Here is a 19160-nt window from a genome sequence, read left to right as displayed (position 1 = left end):
GAATTGGACTAGATGTCACATATTGCTTAAAAGTATCTTCTTCTGTTTGAACCAATCAATAATTTATTCAAAATATAATGTAAATATAGGTAATTTTTTTTTATAAGAATTAAAAATAAAAATATCGAATTTTTAGACCGCAAACTTATAGCACTTAGCGAAATAATAATCATGTTATTCCGGCATAGAATAGGCCATCCCTTGCTTTTCCGTGGCAGTCAAAATAGAGACTAAGGGAACTAATAATGTAGGGATGAACAGTAGCGTTCCTTTTAAAATAACGCAAAAGCCTACCTACAATTGCTAATCCGCTTTCCAAACGTGCCAATTACTGGCAAAACCCCTTTAAGCGGGAGGCCCAGCAGTGGACAGTTAACGGCTGATATGATGCTGATGATGATGATAAAATAACAGTTACAGGTATTAGGTGGAACATCAACTTGTTTGGTAGGGGCGAAAGGGATTGTTAGCAATAGTGTTTGACAGCCCCGTTGCTAGTAATATACCCTATTAGGTCGACCTCCACGTGGTTCCCCCTGGAAACCATCGCGAACAATTCTTGTTGAATTCGCCACGATAGGCTAATTGACCTGCTTCATGGTCACCTATCGTATCATCCTTCACTGGTTCCCCGCCAGTGTATACCGATAGCGCGAGTGGGGTTACCGTTCCATTTTCATCCATTAAAAAAACACTTGTTTGGCATTCTTATTTGTATAGAAAAATAAACAGTGCTATATGGAATTAGCACGTCTCTAATATTCATCGTTTTATGTATAAAAAAAAGACAGTCATAAAAAAAACTAAACGTGACCGTGATTTAAACATTAAACATCTAATAAACTTATTATTAAACGACTTCCGAAAGGATTATCTATTTTTCTGCACGTTATGTGTAGGCACCCGTATGTTATGCAATGAAAGAAAAATATTACCTACTTTTATTATACGTGTGTACAGCTGGATTAGCTCAATCCGTTTCAAAATTTTTTAAGATATTTTTACAGTAAAATGTACAGTTTCATTAAATGAATAAGAAATTATTATTTATAATTTATTCTGTATAACATAATATTGAAGAGATTTTTAGCAAAGTATTTATTTATTTAAATAAATTACTCACCACAATAATAAATAATAAATCCTTTTATTTATTTCTATATTCCTAATATATTTACAGTATTGTTAGTATCTAATCTATTTTATATTTTTTCTTAATAACTAATTGTTAGTGTAATTCTTTCTTCGATTCTTGGATATAGACCCCTCTTTAGGTGAAGGCCTCCTCCATCTTTCTCTGTTTCTGCCTATCATAAACCAGTCTTGTCCTGTATGTTCTGTTATATCATCAGTCCATTGTCTTATTGGTCTACCAACATTTCTTTTACCTCGTGATCCTGTCTATTTCGTACATTGAAACGTCCATCTATTATCAGGTACTCTCACCACACTTACAGTGTCCCAAAACGTGTATTGAGCCATAGGTTTATTTTACAAATTTAAAAATTTTGAACAACATTTTAAAAATATATATATATTTTGTCATTAAATATATCAGCATCCGGCTGCTGAGCATTCAGAGAATTGAGCAGAGAAATAGCCTGATAAGTGGGAGCAAACTGAGCAGTACATGTGCGAACCGGCGGTGCCGATAGTAATCGACAAGCACGCAATCGCATGCAGCGTTGGGGTGCGTACAAAGAACAACGGCCGAGAGTTGCAAACAATTATATAAAGTATTCGTATACACGAGGCTTGTTTGAATCGAAGCATTTGGCGTTCAATTGTTTCTGCCTACCCCATTGGGAGACAGGAGAGTCACATATGTATGTATTCGTATACACAAGTCATAAGTTGTTTGTATGAAACATGTTGATGTCTACACTTTTTAGCAACAGGATGGGTATTTTGTTTACAGTAATTCCTCCATTGTCAGATCGTTTTTAGAGTTCGTTACGCATTTAATAACTGTGTTCTATATATCTGTTATTAACAACTTAGTAAACTTAAGTGTTGATTTAATTATTTATTGATATGATAAGGCGTTCGTTTATACATTCAGTACCTACTTTTTTATGTGTGTAAATGGCACGATAACTCTGTTTACGCTATCGGTATACGCTGGCGGGTTGTCAGTGAGAGGCGATAGGTGAGGATGAAGGTAGATCAATTTATCCATCGTGAGAAATTCGACAAGAATTAATCATGATGGTTTCTAAGTGGAACCACGTGAAGGTCGATCTAATAGGAAACATTACTGGCAATACAGCTAATCTCTATTGCTAGCAATCTCTTTCCCTCATTCAGTTCCTGCTTGAAGGGTAATATTAAGAAGAAAAATTAGATAGATAGATGTATTTTTTTATACAACTTAGAATGGCAAACAAGCTGACGGCCCACCTGATGGAAAGTGGTAACCGTCGCCTATAGACATGAGCAGTACCATGGACATAACAGAGTATACTGTTTCGCCCATGATACCTCCCATTCGTTGCCATTCCTGAGGACTCAGGTGTTATTCCTCTGTACCCTGTAAATTCACATTAATTCACAAATAATCATCTTCACAATAGTAGAATACTGCAGTCTACCGATGGACATAGGCCCCTGATAAGGCACGCCAATGAGCACAATCTTCTGCTCTTCACTGCCAGTTATTACTTGTAGCCCTACGTGTTTCGTCGCTCCACCGCCGCATCTCGTCTCGGCTCGTCCATAGCCGCAGCTCGTTTCACATTATTCTTGTCGATTTGCGATCTCCACTCTAAAACACGTCTACTCTAATGGTCATCGGTTTACGACAGATATGACTAGTTCACTGGCACTTCTGATTGCAAATTCTTTGATGTATGTCGGTAATTTTGGTTACTCGGTTTCTACTCGGATTCGATACCTAAGAGAAACTCCAAACATAGCTTTTTCCGTAGCTCGCTGAACGACTTTCAATGTTCAAAGGTCGATACGTCTAAGAAACAAAAAAGTAATGCGCTTTATGTGGATAAGTGGAATACGAGTATTTACTGCATAGGGATGAAATGTCTCCCTCGCCTCGTTGTTGGATAGAGGTTTTTCCGACATCCTTGCAAACATTCACATATTATATGTATAAACAGAAAAACAAACGGAACCCTCGGTATTCGTGTTAGATTCGAATTTGCCGCATTTTTATTATCCAAATACCGAGGTGCTTGGTTCGTTTCAGTAACACCATTTTCATCAGAGACTTCATGCCTTACCAACGTGCGTAGAAAAATAGTAACTACTCAGGTAAAAGGTAAAAAAAGACTTCCTATGAGTATAGTGTATATAATATATAATATTAAAAATAGGATAAGTTACAGTATACTAAAGCCTTCAGGAATAGCAAAAGATTCAATCCATTTGTATAACATATTGTGTTCTGGAAGATTTTCAAAATGATGCCCACAGCCACCTTTAATCATCTCTCCGCTCGCTATCGACAGGTAGTTCAACCTCACACGTTCGAATCTAAATGGTCGCGTACAGTGTGGTTTTGAAGGAGTTTCCTCTCGTGAATGCTCAGGCAGCTCACTAACGAGGTTTTCCTAAATGTTACAAGAGAATGGGGTTCTTTAAAAAGGATGTATTAAGGTTTCTTCAGGGTTGGCAACGTGCATGTGATACCACTGGTGTTGAAGGCATTCATAGGGTATAGTGACCGTTTACCATTAGACGGGCTGTATGCTTGTCAAATTCGTTATAAAAAAAGGAACACTTGAGCGTTACCGTGGGCATTACAGAGTATTCTGTGATTTTTATGTGAATGTATTATTGTGTTCTGTGATGTAGTATTGTGTGATAGAGTAATTTATATCTATAGGCGACGGTTAACATGATCCCTCAGGTGGGCTATTGGATTATTTTTCATTTTACATTGCATTAAATATACAGTTATCAATTTTTTTTATTTCGCTGTTTAGTAGATCATCTTTAGCGAAAAGTTTGTGCTTTTCTTTCAACTTTTTTTTGGAATTAGCACTACACAATTATCAAAATTGGTTGAAGATCAGAGAGAATTGGTTGCCTATTTCCAAAATTCTAACACATTCTAAATTGCGAGCAAAACCTAATGAAAACGTTATGTATTTCAGACTTTGTGATAAGAAAATAACTTATTTGACAGACAAGTCACGATGACTAAGCTAGTCGCTATAGTAGCGTGTTTATTATCAACAGTTATTAAATGTAAGTACCTATTGATTAAATATAAATCTTTTTTTGATTTTTTTAATTTTATTTCATTATATCACCCTTTAACTGCCAGTAGTTGGCATGCTTGGCAGGCGGATTGAAAATCGCAGTTACGTTTTGAAGATGTTTTAAGAGGGATACTGTTGCCTCTATCATTAAGTTCCATCCCATATAAGGGGGTTTTGCCTATAGTTGCTTGGCAGGTGAGTTAGCAGGCTTTGGTGATCTTTTATGACGAATTCCTTCACATTCCTCGAGCATTAAATTCCCTTACTCGCTTTTTACGACACCCACGGGAACGGAACGGTATGGATATGGTCTATTCTATGCAGGGACCACATGGTAAAATTTAAATTCATCAATTGTTTACTATTAATACATTTAAATTTACAGCCCAATACATCAGTGTGAACAGGAAGCTAGTCTCAAATGCTGTATCTTGCGACAATAATAAAACAGCATTAGTGGAACATTTCTTCAATATAATTTTCACGGAATTCCACCAGGCGCCGCCAGTTTGTGTGTGCGTGCAAATGTGTATTGATCAACCCACGTATTGTTACCCAAACGGATGTTTGAAAAAGGCAGACAGGAAAAATGTTAATAATGACCGATCACTCAATCAGCCATACCAAGAAACGCAGATTGAAAATAATAGGCCGGTTATGTTTCTAGTTGATAAATATGATCCGAAAACGCAGTATCTGTCAGAAAAATATATGGAAAAGAACTTAGGTGGGTATTATATTACATTTTATATATTAACTAGCTTTTATTTGTGATTTGCAGAAAACGACGTGACGACAGGTTCTTAAGTTGCGATCGCATACAGGCAAACGCACTGTAAGAGGACCTCCACTAGATGGCGTGATGACCTTAAGTTATCAATTAGAGGGAGTTAGTGGATAAAGTGGTTTAGGACCGTTTCTTGTGGTCTATGGGGGAGGCCTTCGTTCAGCAGTGGAAAGATAATGGCTGAAATGATGATGATGATCATATCTGAGACGTCATCAGCGTGACCGGAAAATGTTTACTGACCGGGGAGTAAAGTAAAAAGTAGCCTACATATATCCTCCTTTATCCCATATATACCATGATATATTTCATAGTGATTGGTTAAGCGCTATAACTAACGAACAAACTCACTTTCACATTTATAATATTATTTACCATTATATTTATTTATTTTGCCATGTAAAATGTTATAAGTATAAGAAAAATATATAAATAGGTAATTAAATAAATAATACAAAGATAAAAAACTAAAATATTATTTATTTTTGTTATCTATCTATTCTAATATAACTACTTTTTCTATATTTTTTACAGTACCTAAAGATAAGACACTTATAAAAGATCTACATTTAGATTCTTTTGACAAAAGATATAAAATGTTTTATAATAACAGAAAAGTACCTAAATTAGATTTTAGATATGACCTTAGAAAACAAGTGAATAATATGAAATCAAATATATATAAGGTGGAAGCAATAGATGTAACAAAAACAAGATGGCCTCTAAATAAACATATCAACGGTAATACACAAAAATACTATTATGAAAAGAAGTTTGGAGATAAATTTGGAGAAAGGCAGAGAAATAAAATTCTAGCACATTCTGATTTTGGAACCAAACCTTTTTATTCTACAAAGTATTTTAAAAGAGATATAAAAAAGAAAAACGACGACGACGGCATGAATATGAATACTCTATATGTAATAGAAAAACAAGATTCCAATGCAAATAATAATAATTTTTCGCTGGAAAGCTTAATTAATAATTTGATAGAAAGTAACGTAGAAGTAACAAATAAGACTGAATTTGATTTGAATGTAGAACTAAATAATCCAATACACTACGATAAAAATGTTGATTTACTAAATTCTACTGAAGTAATACTGAAAAATAATACAATTGAATTGAGAAATGAAACTATTGATGCAAATGTAAGCAACTACACCAATGAATTGGAAGAAAGTAAATATGTTAATAACACAAATGTATTTAGGGAAAAAAACTACAAAAACAAATTCAGTGATATGATAGCTTCTCTATCTAAACAAATTGAAAAACAAAACAATACAAGTTTAGAAATAATGAAACAATTTATAGGCATGAATATAAAAACAAAAACAGATCCAAATATTTCGATTGAATCATATAAAATAATACATAATTATACTTCTACAGAAAGTGCTTTCAAAAAAATGATCACAAATAAAACATTTGATGAAAGTTTGGACAAAAATGTGAAAAGTAGATAACTGTAAATAAAATTAAAAAAAAATAATGCAAGAAGTATTTGATTTTTTCATATCAATCTTAAATTTCGAATAAAATTAATGTTAATATTATTTTATATTGTGTTGATTGCATAGAGTTAATTAGGTAAAGTTAAAATTTAAACTGCATTTACTGCATCGTTTTCAATGTCTCTGTTTGCGTATAAGATGGATTTGAAAGCATCTCTTCAGCTGTTAGTTGTATCTCATTATTTATCATTATATGTTAAGTGATTTAGTATTAAAAGTAAAACAACTAATTATTTTATCATTGTTTTTAAAATGAACCTTGTTTTGGAATTAGCCTATGTTCTTTTTCATAGCATAGTGTTTTACAAATTTTTTCAAGACACATCTTACTTAGTATTTAATCATATTTTGTGATTCCCTACCCTACGCCGTTTTTTAACCTGTATGAATTTTATTGTATTACAAATATGAAATTAGTATATTTTTATTTATTTTCATAGAATCTGCGATTGGAGAAATTGGTTAACACAAAACAGATGCATATTTCACGTTAATGTGATCACCTTTTATTTTTTTTAGTTTAATTACAATTTGCATAAATGCATAAATTTCTATAAATTATTGTTTCTCCAAAACTGTGGGCTCTCTTGTAATTTTTGTTTGTGTATTTAGTACTATTCTGTTTCATATTATTTGTCTTACTAAAAATGTAATACAACAACATATGGAAGAGGGCGTTAACTCCTGAAACACAGGTGTTTTCATACCTACCTCGGGAGTTAGGGACTTCACATTATATTGTAACAAAGAGTGAAATAAAGATTTATTTATTAAAAATTTACTGTCAATATTACGTTTAATTTATTCTAGACAAAATACCCAATGTAAGCAATACAAAATAACTTCATTGACACAATCTCTTGCACCTATAGAAGGAATTCTCCAAGATTGTAATACTATCATGGATTCCTCAGATAACTATCTTATCCTTTGCTTGAGTGAAAAGAATAGCGATCCCACGAAGTTGCAAATAGAATTAATGCCAATATTAAATAAATTCAAAAACATAAATATTAGAACATTAAGTGTTAATTATAATAAATATCTTGACGAACGTCGATTGAATTATATGTTTAAAAATACTAGTCAATACTTTAATAATTGTATTTTTCTTGACTTAACAAATTGTTATTCTAATATTAATTATCTATCTGTAATATTTCAAAGAATAAACTTTACAATTGACTGTAATGACTATGACAGGAAATTCATAATTTGAAAAAAAAAATTCTAAACAAAGTATTTTTTTTTATACATCTTAGAATAGCAAACAAGCTGACGGCCCACCTGATGAAAAGTGGTAACCGTCGCCTATAGACATGAGCAGTACCAGGGATATAACAGAGTATACTGTTTCGCCCATGATACCTCCCATGCGTTGCCGTTCCTGAGGACTCAGGTGTCATTCCTCTGTACCCAGTAAATTCACGCCATATCCCACCCTTCAAACCGAAACACAGCTATACAAACACAACTGCTTCACGGTTGAAACACGAATAGGACAGAGGTAGCCAAGCAATCGACTTTTGTACAAAGTCTCCCTCTGGTATATAAAAAGAAAAATAGAAAAAAAGGGTACAATACCTTTCTACTTCCGACGGAATATTTTAAGTAAAAGCAACTATACACCAAAACTTTACCACATATCACAAACACTGCAACGCCACCAGTAAAAGGAACAATTCCTTATTATTTCTCTAAAATCCCAAAAAGACCATCTAGCCATGATACGATAGATAAGCGCTGTGTTAATGATACCCGTTACGATACTATAATTCACGGAAACCGCTGCTTAAGCAGTGGCCTGGATACAGCGCATCATACCTTCCATCGACACGTGATGTCGAATCTGCGGAAACGTGGGATTCGCAATATTCATGGAAAGAACCAACGGCCGTTGTCGCCACTCTTGGTACACATATCGATCATTTGAAACATTAAAATATGTTATACGTTATAATTAATATTTTAATTGTATTTTTACTTAATTAAATTTAGTACAGAAATATTTTTTGTTTTTTTTTGCGCCCTTTGGCTGTAGCCTTTTTATCTCACTATTTTATCTTGTAATCAAACTACCCCCTTTTTCGATAATAATACTAGTTATGATTATTGTAAGATAAACATACTATACCAAAAACATTGCTGGATTATTTAACAAGAGTAGTTATTTAGAATTGAATTTAAAAGAGTTAGCGCCAATTAAAACATGTATAAATACACAGAAAATATAAACAAAAAATATGTCTAGTTTTCTAATTACAATTCTATAAAAAAAAACCTAACAGTAAAATATGGAAACAAATTAATCTCCTAAGATAAAGTAGTAAAATACCTATCCGATATATCATATTGGATGAAAATAGTAATTGGAAGCTCCATACAAATATGTTATGTACTAAAATTAATAAATTTGTATATGACAGACAGCTACGTAATACTTTGCGTAAAAATGTAGCTCATTTTTATTTTAAAAATGGCTTACATTTTTAAAATAAAATTGATTTTTTATTTTAAAAATGTAAGCCACTAAAACTACTAACATTTACTGTGACACAATTCGCATGCCTTTAGATAAGACTAAATGTGTAGCTCTGTTATCAGTTAAGATCATTTGTACACGCCACATTTCGAGCAAATAATTTATTATTATTATATTAAGAAAGAGTCCTGAACACTTTCAACGAGTTCATGATAAAATAGATGCCACTTTTGAAAAATACAACGGTAAATTGACTTATGAAGCAGTGATGGAAATGGAGTTTTTAGAAAATGTATTGCCTGACAATCTGAGAATACATCGTCTAGTCGGATTTTTAACTAGACAATATGCATAAGATTCCACGACTAATGGGTAAAAGGTATCTGTAAATCAGGGGTTCCCAAACTTATTTTGTCTACTGCCCACTTTGAGAATAAATTATTTTTTAGCGCCCCCATTTTTTCATCTATTTAAAAACCATTATTACTTCAAGATCAACAAATCACTGGGTTTCTTACCGCCCTCCTTTAGGCCTGCAGCGCCCACAAGGGGGCGTTACCGCCCCCTTTGGGAAAGGTTGCTGTAAATGATGGCACTAATGTAATTATTTGTATAATTGATGTATATTATGATCTTGAATATTATATCAATTCTACTGTATTCGATCCAGCTAGATTTGAATGGGATAATTTACACAATAGTAATTTGTATGTACCTTTTAAAAAAGATACTGGCTTATGTGTGGGTGTTAGATATGCACGACTTCGATGAAAACTACTTTGGTATCCCAAAGTAGTTTTCACTGTACTCCGTAATTTTACAGTTAAATAAGAAATTATTGATGATAAGATTACATACCGGAAAGCATTAGTTGAAGTAAGACCATGTAATTTGGATGACTTTATATCCAGATATGTAATATTTTATAACAAAGTGCTTGATGCTTTTACCAGGTGTTATATTTTTGTATAAATTCTAATTACTGGACTGATATTTTTTTTAGAACGGTATAAATTTGGTAAATTTTTTTATTTATAAATGAATCAAATCAAATCTATTGCAATATTTTTACATGAATCTTAGACACATTGAATCGTTGTTGTTAAGTTGTAGTGTAATGATATAAAACTGTTTATAAATTGGTATCGAAAATTTGTACTAAATACTGCCATAATCCCCTTTATAGGAGAGACAGATTCAGCGGTGGGCAGTTTTCTTTTAATGGATGATAATGGAATGATAAACCGCAGGCAGCGTTAACGTGATAGAAGGGAATTATAATTAGAACTGCCCAGGCACCAGTGAGGGATGATAAGTGAGAATGAAAAAGAAGGTTAGTTAAGTTAACGGCTGATATGACGATGATGATGAACAGAATCAAAGAGAAATAAAGAGGTAAACTGATTTTTATCTCAGTTATAGATAAAGCAAAACATAGACAAGACGATAACGATAAGTGTCTCCTGATAATTATAGATAACAATGTTTTTGAAGACTACTAGGAATACCTATGTTTATATACGTACCAGTTAACACCGCGACTTTGTATATGTAACCTTATGTTATTTAATCTTGGATAAAAATTTGTCTTCCTCTTTTCCTATGATGAAGATTTACTAAGTCGTAAAGCCATCAAAAGCATACAAATTCTCTTACTTTCACGTGTTATATATAAGTAGCTTTAGTTTGCGGCTTTATCCGTGTGACTGTCTTTCATCTAATATAGCACTTCTATACCAAATTTCATAATTGATTAAGCGGTTAAGACGCTATAAGGTAACAATTAAACAAAGAAACTCATTTTCACATTTATAATGTTAGTAAGGTTTAGTAAGGCTTACATATTGATCGGTAACAGATATATCTTTGAAGATGTACTCGACATTAAGAATTAACTTCCGATACATTTTTATTTGAGGTAAAATACGAGTAAAGATCTGTGTTATGTAACGTTAAACTTATATTTGTTCAGGTTTTATTAACATTTATAAAACTATTATTATCTATGATATTATGAGATAAATTTGTGACCAATTTGATTTATACTAAAAAAACAAAACAGTTTCAGGAGGTAAATTTTCTAAGCCCATAACACTTAACGCTAAAAATTTATAGTTGACCACTGACAATAATGGTCAGTGGTTTTGAAGAACCTAAAAATAGCCTACGTCATTTATCATCCAATAAAATATATGTATACTAAATTTTATAATGATTAGTAAAGTCAATAAAGCATTAAGTAATAAACAAACAAACACACTATCACATTTGTATTATATATATTTTGGATTTATAGATAAGACTAGACAGATATAGTATAAATACTCGATTGTCTTCTGTTTTGACAAATTTTCTAAATATTCTGCAAAAAAGTGAACCGTGTTAATATGTTACCGATATTTTTAGTGTTAATAATCGTTATTGTCCCACTTTTAATTTATTTCGTTGATAAATACAATGAGAATTATTGGATGAAGCGCGGAGTCAAACTGCAAGACCATTTTAAATGGGGTGTTTTTGGACATTTTGTGACTGGTAAACGATCTATGTTCGAATTAATATCAGAGCTGTACGAAAAGTATCGCAAAGAGCCAGCAGTGGGCTTAAGTGCTTCTCTTAATTCTTCTCTATTTGTAATAGATTCCACAAACATTCAATATGTTCTACAACAGGATTTCCAATATTTTAACCATAGAGGAATCGATGTCAACGAAGGTGATCTCCTGGCAGACAATATACTATTCATGAATGGAAACAGATGGAAGTTAATGAGACAGAACATGACTTCTTTGTTCAAAAGTGCTAAATTAAAGAACATGTATTATATAATGGACAAGAGTGCTGTAGACTTTATCGCTCGCAGCACAAGCATTCTTTTTCTTTATTGCGGGAGTTGAACCTAGCGCTACAGCTATGTTTGGTGCATTATTTGAATTGGGAAAGAGTTCTGAACACCTTCAAAGAGCTCACGATGAAATAGATGCTACTTTCGAAAAATACAATGATAAATTGACTTACGAAGCACTAATGGAAATGGAGTATTTAGATAACGTATTGTCTGAAAGTCTGAGAATGCATCCACCGATCGGATTTTTAACTAGAAAATGTGTTCGTGATACAGTACTACCGGTGGGTAATATACCAGTAAAGGAGGGCACTAATATAATTACTCCTCTATTTGATATTCATTATGACCCTGAATATTATCCAAATCCTACTGCGTTTGATCCAAATAGGTTTGAGGATAGTAATCTACAAAATAGTAGTATGTATATGCCTTTTGGAAGAGGAAATAGATTATGTGTGGGTGTCAGATATGCAAGACTTCAAGTGAAAACTGGTTTGGCATATATACTCCGTAATTTTACAGTTAAATCAAAGCTTCTTGGTGACAAAATTACATATAAGAAAGCACAAGTTCAAGTGAGACCAGGTAATTTGGATGTTAAACTTATACCCAAATATGTAAAATGAATATTTCAGGAAAAGTAAATTATTATTATGTCAACCGTTAACTGTCCACTGACAAACATAGGTTTTCCCAATAAGGGAAATTATACCAGCAGTTGCCACGCTTGGCAGGCGAAATGGCAACCACAGTTAGACTTGTTAGAGTTGTATTGATTTAAACTGATATTTATAAATTGGAATTGAAAGATTACAAAGTGATTGTTTTAATTTATTTTAACGTTTTAATACCTACATAAATCTACAAAGATTATTTGTTACTTTTTGGCACTACGTACTACATAGCTCCTACCACAGTTAGGTTTCTCAACCAAATTATATGTAAGTTAAACTGGTAGTTATTTAATGTTAAAATGGTACTCAACAAAATATAATGTGTACTAGTTCATTTTAAACTTTTGCGTTGTAAGTAGTATTTGCATATTTGTTTCTTTATTGCCGATGTTTCGTCGTGGGTTCTATTATGTCGTGGTCACGACAGTGGTTTTTTTATTATCAAGGTTTTCGTTTAGTCCCGATCGTGTATTTAAAATACAATATGTACTTATGAATCTTTTAACAATAAAAATACTATTATTGATAACAATATTTTACAAAGACGAAAATAAATGTTTACAATTATTTAACTACTACTAGCCACGCTGTCGCCTTGTCCTTGTACTTAGACTTATTGATCCGAGACAGATAAAAATTGTTATATGTCCTTTAATCTTACATGAATACCAAATTTCACGGGATTGGTTGAGTTAAAATTATTATTATGAATATGAATTTTTTTTACAACACAGGGGGCAGACGAGCATGCGGCTCACCTAATGTTAAGTGACTACCGCTGCCCACGATCACCCACAACACCAACGGCATTGCTGTTGTGCTGCCGGCCTTTTAAAAAGGAATATGTTCTTTTCTTGAAGGTTATGTTGTCGTATCGGTTCGGAAGTTACATACATACACTTTCAGACATATCTTTCTAAAGCTTCATTCATATATAGAGACAGATACTACATAGATAGATTTGAGGTTTTTTTGACGGGTGAAAATTGTATGGTAACCCCGCCTGCGCTAATGGGATATGCTGGCGGAGCACCAGTGAAGGGTGATAGATGACAATGAAAACAGGCCAGTTAGTCCATCATGATGGATTCATCAGGAATTAACCATGATAGTTTCCAGGGAGAACCGCGAGGAGATCGACCTGGTTGGGTATATTGCTAGCAATGGGATTCTCAGTCTCCTTACTAACAATTCCTTTCCCCCCGATAGATCTGAGGTGTTTACGGTCCATTCGATACCCTATCCCCATAAATACGTATATAGTAGTACATCAACGTGTTCAGTATCATGTAGCACTGAACTTAAAAGTTATTTTTAAATGGCAACCCACAGCGGTCAGTGATAATTTTTTTAGCAACTCATTCTGACTATTAAAATGTTATCATTATTATATTTTTATTATAATTAAGTACAGATAAGACTAGACAGATATGTTTACAGTATAAATACTTGATTGATTTTGTTTATACTCATTATTCATAAATCTCGTTAATAGTGAATGGTTGCAAAATGTTACCAATATTTTTGGTACTAACAAGTGTTGTTATTTTACTTTTATCTTATTTTATCGACAAATACAATGAGAGTTATTGGAAGAAACGTGGAGTCAAGTTACAAGATCATTTTAAATTGGGCATTTTTGGACAATTTATAGCTGGTAATCGATCTATGTTTGAATTAATATCAGAACTGTACGAAAAGTATCGTAAAGAACCAGCAGTGGGTTTAAGTGCATCTTTTAATCCTGCCCTATTTGTAATAGATAAGACGAATGTTCAACACGTTTTACAACAAGATTTCCAATCCTTTAATCATAGAGGAATCGATATCAATGAAGGTGATCTTCTGGCAGACAACATACTGTTCATGAATGGAAACAGATGGAAGCTAATGAGGCAGAACATGACTTCTATGTTCACAAGCGCTAAATTGAAGAATATGTACTATATAATGGACAAGAGTGCTATGGATTTTATCGCATACTTAAATAAAAATCCAGAAAAATTGGACGAGGATACTTTTGAACTGATGTCGCAATACTGCAGTGTCGCTATCGGTGCGTCTGTGTTTGGAGTCACAAGTGAATCTGTGTTTGAGTCACCAATCTTAAATACTACAAAAATACTTTTTCGACAGAATTTTAAGACCAATGTTAAGTTTACTATTTTTAATATCAGTCCATGGTTAGGAAAAATATTAGGTATAAAATTATTTGGAGAATTTGAGGACTTTTTTATTGGTGTCATAAAGAAACTTCTTCGGCAACGAGAACAAGAGAATGTGCAGAAGCACGACTTTGCTGATAAAGCGGTCAGTTTGCAAAGAAAAGGTACAATGATAGATCGTGAAACTGGACTAGAGTTGGAACCTACTGATGAATTGCTCGCAGCACAAGCATTCTTTTTTTTCAATGCTGGAGTTGAACCAAGTGCCACAGCTATGTTGGGTGCCTTATTCGAACTGGGAAAGAATCCTGACCACCTTCAACGAGTTCAAGATGAAATAGATGCCACCTTTGAGAAATACAATGGTAAATTGACTTATGAAGCAGTGATGGAAATGGAATATTTAGAAAATGTATTATCAGAAGCTCTGAGAATGTATCCTCCAATTGGATTTTTAACTAGAAAATGTGTTCGTGATACAGTACTACCGGTGGGTAATATACCAGTAAAGGAGGGTACTAATATAATTACTCCTATATTTGATATACATTATGACCCTGAATATTATCCCAATCCTACTGTATTTGATCCTACCAGGTTTGAAAACGATTCTCTACAGAATAGTACTTTGTATATGCCTTTTGGAAAAGGTAATAGGCTATGTGTGGGTGTGAGATATGCAAGACTTCAAGTGAAAACTGGTTTAGTACACATACTTCGTAATTTTACAGTTAAATCAAAAGTTCTTGATGATAAGATTATATATAAGAAAGCACAAGTTCAAGTAAGGCCAGGTAATTTGGATATAAAATTTATACCCAGACAACATGTGTGAATTGAGATAGAATTGATACATAGAAAAAAGAAATTAAATACTGGTCACGAGTATGCACTTATGTTTAATGCGCTGAAGACGTTTTCTACTTTCTTGTACATTCTAATTGATGTGACGTCTATTTGGAATGTCAGAATTTTGATCAAGTACGGTCAGAGCCAAAAATCGATGAAAACATTAAAATTTTCAAAATTGTGATTATTTGTACTCCGTAATATAGATATACATGTCACTGTAAATATTAAATTAATTAGTACGTTATACAACATTCGTTCAATTCTGGCGATAACCTTGTTGAGTTACACTTAATCAATCTATAAATATTCATGTGTTTTGGTTTGTCAATACGAATTAATCATTAATTTGAATTTATGTATTCGAAATATCACAATATTTTACAAGTAAACATTCGTACAAGGATAAATCTAAATTATTAGCATACTTTTCAGGATATTCTTTTTGTTCTATCAGTTTGATTTTCCTTCTCTTTGCAACTTCTACTGCCTGTTTAACGGATTGTGTTTGAAGAACTTTTCAATATGATGCCTACAGCCACCTTTCACTATCATCACCACTACTAGTCATTTATCTATCTTCACATCTCAGAACCAGAATGGTCACGCACTGTTCAGTTTCAGAGGAGCTACCTCCCGCAAATACTCAGGTTGTGAAATGATCTTCATGTTGAGGCTTTCCCTAGAGACTACAGCATGGGATTTTTCGAAAAGTGTGTATTAAAGTTTCTTAAGGGCCGGTAAAGCGCGCGTGATATCCCTGGTGTTACAGGTGTCCATAGACTACGGTAACGCCGTTTACCATCAGACGGGCCGTATGCTTATTTGCTACCATAATTTTATATAATTATATAATTTTATATAAAAAAAAGGTAAAATGAAAGTATTATTCTTAAGGATCTGATAAGTAGTAAAAATTTTTGAGCTTCCTATACGGACATGGCGCATCCAGCTAATCATATTAGGCAGTAATATGTATAGAAAGAATACAATAATAATAAATATTACCCTCATAAAGTGATTGTTTTTTTACAAGTATATAATCATTTTAATACCTTGATAAATAGTTCAATAACCCCACAGAGCTGCTATTATCGGATTGATTTAAAAAGCAAGGATTTCGTTTTGCTGATTAATAAATCAGCTTCTTTAAATTTGATAAAATTAAATCTTACAGATTGTAAAAGAATTATAAAAATTGGTTTAGAGTTATTAAAGAAACTACGTAATGTACATATTAGAAAAAAAAATCTTTTGAGAACTTATAGCAGTCTTTGAAAAATTTGATAAACTCAGTTCACATCACTACAAACTGGCCTGTTCTGTTTTTCATTTTAGTATCTATTGAAGCCAGTTGAATTTAATCTGTAAATCTATCAGGTTTTAAGTGTTTACAATAAGTCATTTCTCCTTTTTTTGGGTACATAGAAATAGTGTGATTAGGTAGAAATTTGGACCGAAGAACAATATAGTAACAAAGATCGAAAAGGGACGTTGCATTGGTTTGACCATTTGTACAGGATAAATGAAGGAAAAATTACGAAATAGGTTTACTGAGTACGAATTAATGGACATAGCGGTAGGGCCCCTAGATGCACGTATGTCGACCAAATAGACAATGTGCTGAAGAAGAGCTAAAGTACAGGTATTTAGAATTAAAGGAAAGTGTCTAAAATTACATAGAGATGTAGCCTCCCTCAGTATCTTCTACTGCTTATTCTATGGGGAGTGCTCAGAAGAACTTTATTCTCTTGTTCCACTTTTCCCTTTCCGATATCACACAACGAGGATGGGCCAGCGATTACATACACTGTAGACCGCCCGCGTTCGCTTACAAGTAAGTTTGCCAACTTTTACGTGAACTGTACGGTAAAAATGTGGAATGGCTTTGTCTTCAACGTGTTCATCCTATAACCCCGGATCCTTCAAATGTAGCGTGATTAAGCACTCAGTAAGCCTGCATGCCCCTGTGGTCCTGGCATAGAATAGGCCACCCCTTCCTATCCCGTGGGTGTCGTAAGAGACGACTAAAGGAGGGCGATAGATGAGCAGCAGCGTCCCTCTTAAAACATCTCTAAAGCCCTGACTGCGGTTGCCAATTCGCCTGCCGAGCGTGGTAATTACTGGCAAAACCCCCAGGGGGAAGGAGTAAAAGGCTGATATGTTGTTGACGATGAGCCCGTATTGTGCGGTCAACCGTGATCGTGAGTAAATCATTCTCTTTTCGGTTGACCGTATTCATGGACCATATTGTCTCTGTGTTTGCTCAGGATCATGTGGTCATATGCTGTGCTAAAAAATACCCATAACTGGAAAGCATGTATAAAAATAATAATAATAAAATGCTAAGAAAAAAGAAAAGAAAACAAATAATAATGGTAATATCTGTCTTTATTGAATAATAAATTACATTTAGTTACATCTACTAACCACCGAACTAGGCCAAGCCTATATCTCAGTGGATAGTTAAATAACTTCATTTGACTTAAATATTTATAAAAGACGTTACAATATCGAATATAAACTCACTCATATTTGCAATGTCCAAGATTCGTACAACATAGTTAAATGTGGGTAACATAATTATTACATTTCTTGTGTGTATGAATAGATTGGTGAATGTGGAGGAAACAAAAGAGGTTTGTTGGGATCGGTCCAGTGTTTTTGACCATCCCAATATGAGGCAGGCGTGATACATATATGTTTGTTACGCCTACCAATCTTTCTATAGCAATAACATTATACATTTGCATATATACTTACCATATACGATTTTATACTTAAGTAGAAATAGGTTTATCTATATTTTTAATGTAACATTTATAATCCCAGCCAGTATTATTACCTTTATCATCATTATCACATCAGCCGTGAACTGTCTACTGCTGAACACAGGCCTTTCCGATAAAGGGATGTTTTGCCAGCAGTTGCCACGCTTGGCATGCGAGTCGGAAACCGCAGTTAAACTTTGGTGATGTTTTAAGAGGGACGCTGCTACCCATTCCTCGATCATTAAGGTTCTTTAGTCGCCTCTTGCGACACTTATGGGGGTTTTAATTGTGGCACAACCAGTTTTGATTAAAAAACTGAACTAATAAACCCATTGTGATAATATCTTAATGGAACGAATATGTAAGTATATCCCTAAAAAAATAATTTTCCAAATCGGATTGCAACTGAGCGAGTTATGCGGCAACAAACATAAAAAAATAACCGAATTAAAAACATCCAGAATAGCAGATAAAATGACCTTTATTGCATTCGTCATACGGAATAGAGACCTAACAGTTATTATTAACAACTAGCGGCCCGTCCCGGCGTCGCACGGGTGGACATTTTTACATTTTAAAAAGTGGCCATTTAGGCTGCACACGCGACGGAAGCTTAAAAACGGAGTAACTTTCCTCTTTTCCGAACATTTCCTTTCACTGCTCTGCTCTTATTGATCGTAGCGTGATGAAAAATATAATATAACCTGCCCAGGAGTTAAAATCCATTGACTAGTTTTTGTTTCTATAACAAACATACAGACAGACACAAAAATTTTACTGATTGCATTTTTGATACCACCCTGATAGTTATTTTGGAAATATATTTCATGTACAGAATTGACCTCTC

At 33.4% G+C, this 19160-nt stretch overlaps 2 protein-coding genes and 1 pseudogene across 2 annotated transcripts; all 3 read left to right on the top strand.

The window, feature by feature from the left end:
- The first annotated feature begins 3228 nt into the window (after window positions 1-3228).
- LOC113523081 (uncharacterized) lies at window positions 3229-7312 on the top strand. The gene is made up of 4 exons (XM_052897850.1): window positions 3229-3274; window positions 4113-4206; window positions 4606-4947; window positions 5542-7312. The coding sequence occupies exons 2-4, from the start codon at window positions 4155-4157 to the stop codon at window positions 6474-6476; spliced, it is 1329 nt and encodes a 442-aa protein (XP_052753810.1). The 5' UTR covers window positions 3229-3274; window positions 4113-4154; the 3' UTR covers window positions 6477-7312.
- Window positions 7313-11372: 4060 nt separating this feature from the next.
- LOC116413633 (cytochrome P450 6B4-like) lies at window positions 11373-12480 on the top strand (annotated as a pseudogene).
- A 1544-nt stretch (window positions 12481-14024) lies between these two features.
- On the top strand, window positions 14025-16559 carry LOC113523079 (cytochrome P450 6B5-like). The gene has a single exon (XM_052897690.1). It carries the CDS (start codon window positions 14038-14040, stop codon window positions 15526-15528), a length of 1491 nt encoding a protein of 496 aa, XP_052753650.1. The 5' UTR covers window positions 14025-14037; the 3' UTR covers window positions 15529-16559.
- Window positions 16560-19160: the final 2601 nt, after the last annotated feature.

This window comes from Galleria mellonella, unplaced genomic scaffold, assembly GCF_026898425.1.
Source record: "Galleria mellonella isolate WM207_F2 unplaced genomic scaffold, CSIRO_AGI_GalMel_v1 utg38, whole genome shotgun sequence".
NCBI lineage: Eukaryota > Metazoa > Arthropoda > Insecta > Lepidoptera > Pyralidae > Galleria > Galleria mellonella.
The sequence above is the reverse complement of the archived record's forward strand: the minus strand, read 5'-3'. Positions and strand labels throughout refer to the sequence as shown.

Excerpts from the sequence above, each read along its gene's own strand:
- LOC113523079 (XM_052897690.1), top strand. The coding sequence starts at position 14,038 with ATGTTACCAATATTTTTGGTACTAACAAGTGTTGTTATTTTACTTTTA.
- LOC113523081 (XM_052897850.1), top strand. The coding sequence starts at position 4,155 with ATGACTAAGCTAGTCGCTATAGTAGCGTGTTTATTATCAACAGTTATT. Across the intron at positions 4,207-4,605 it reads ATTATCAACAGTTATTAAAT|CCCAATACATCAGTGTGAAC; the intron begins GTAAGTACCTAT and ends TTAAATTTACAG. Across the intron at positions 4,948-5,541 it reads ATATATGGAAAAGAACTTAG|TACCTAAAGATAAGACACTT; the intron begins GTGGGTATTATA and ends TATTTTTTACAG.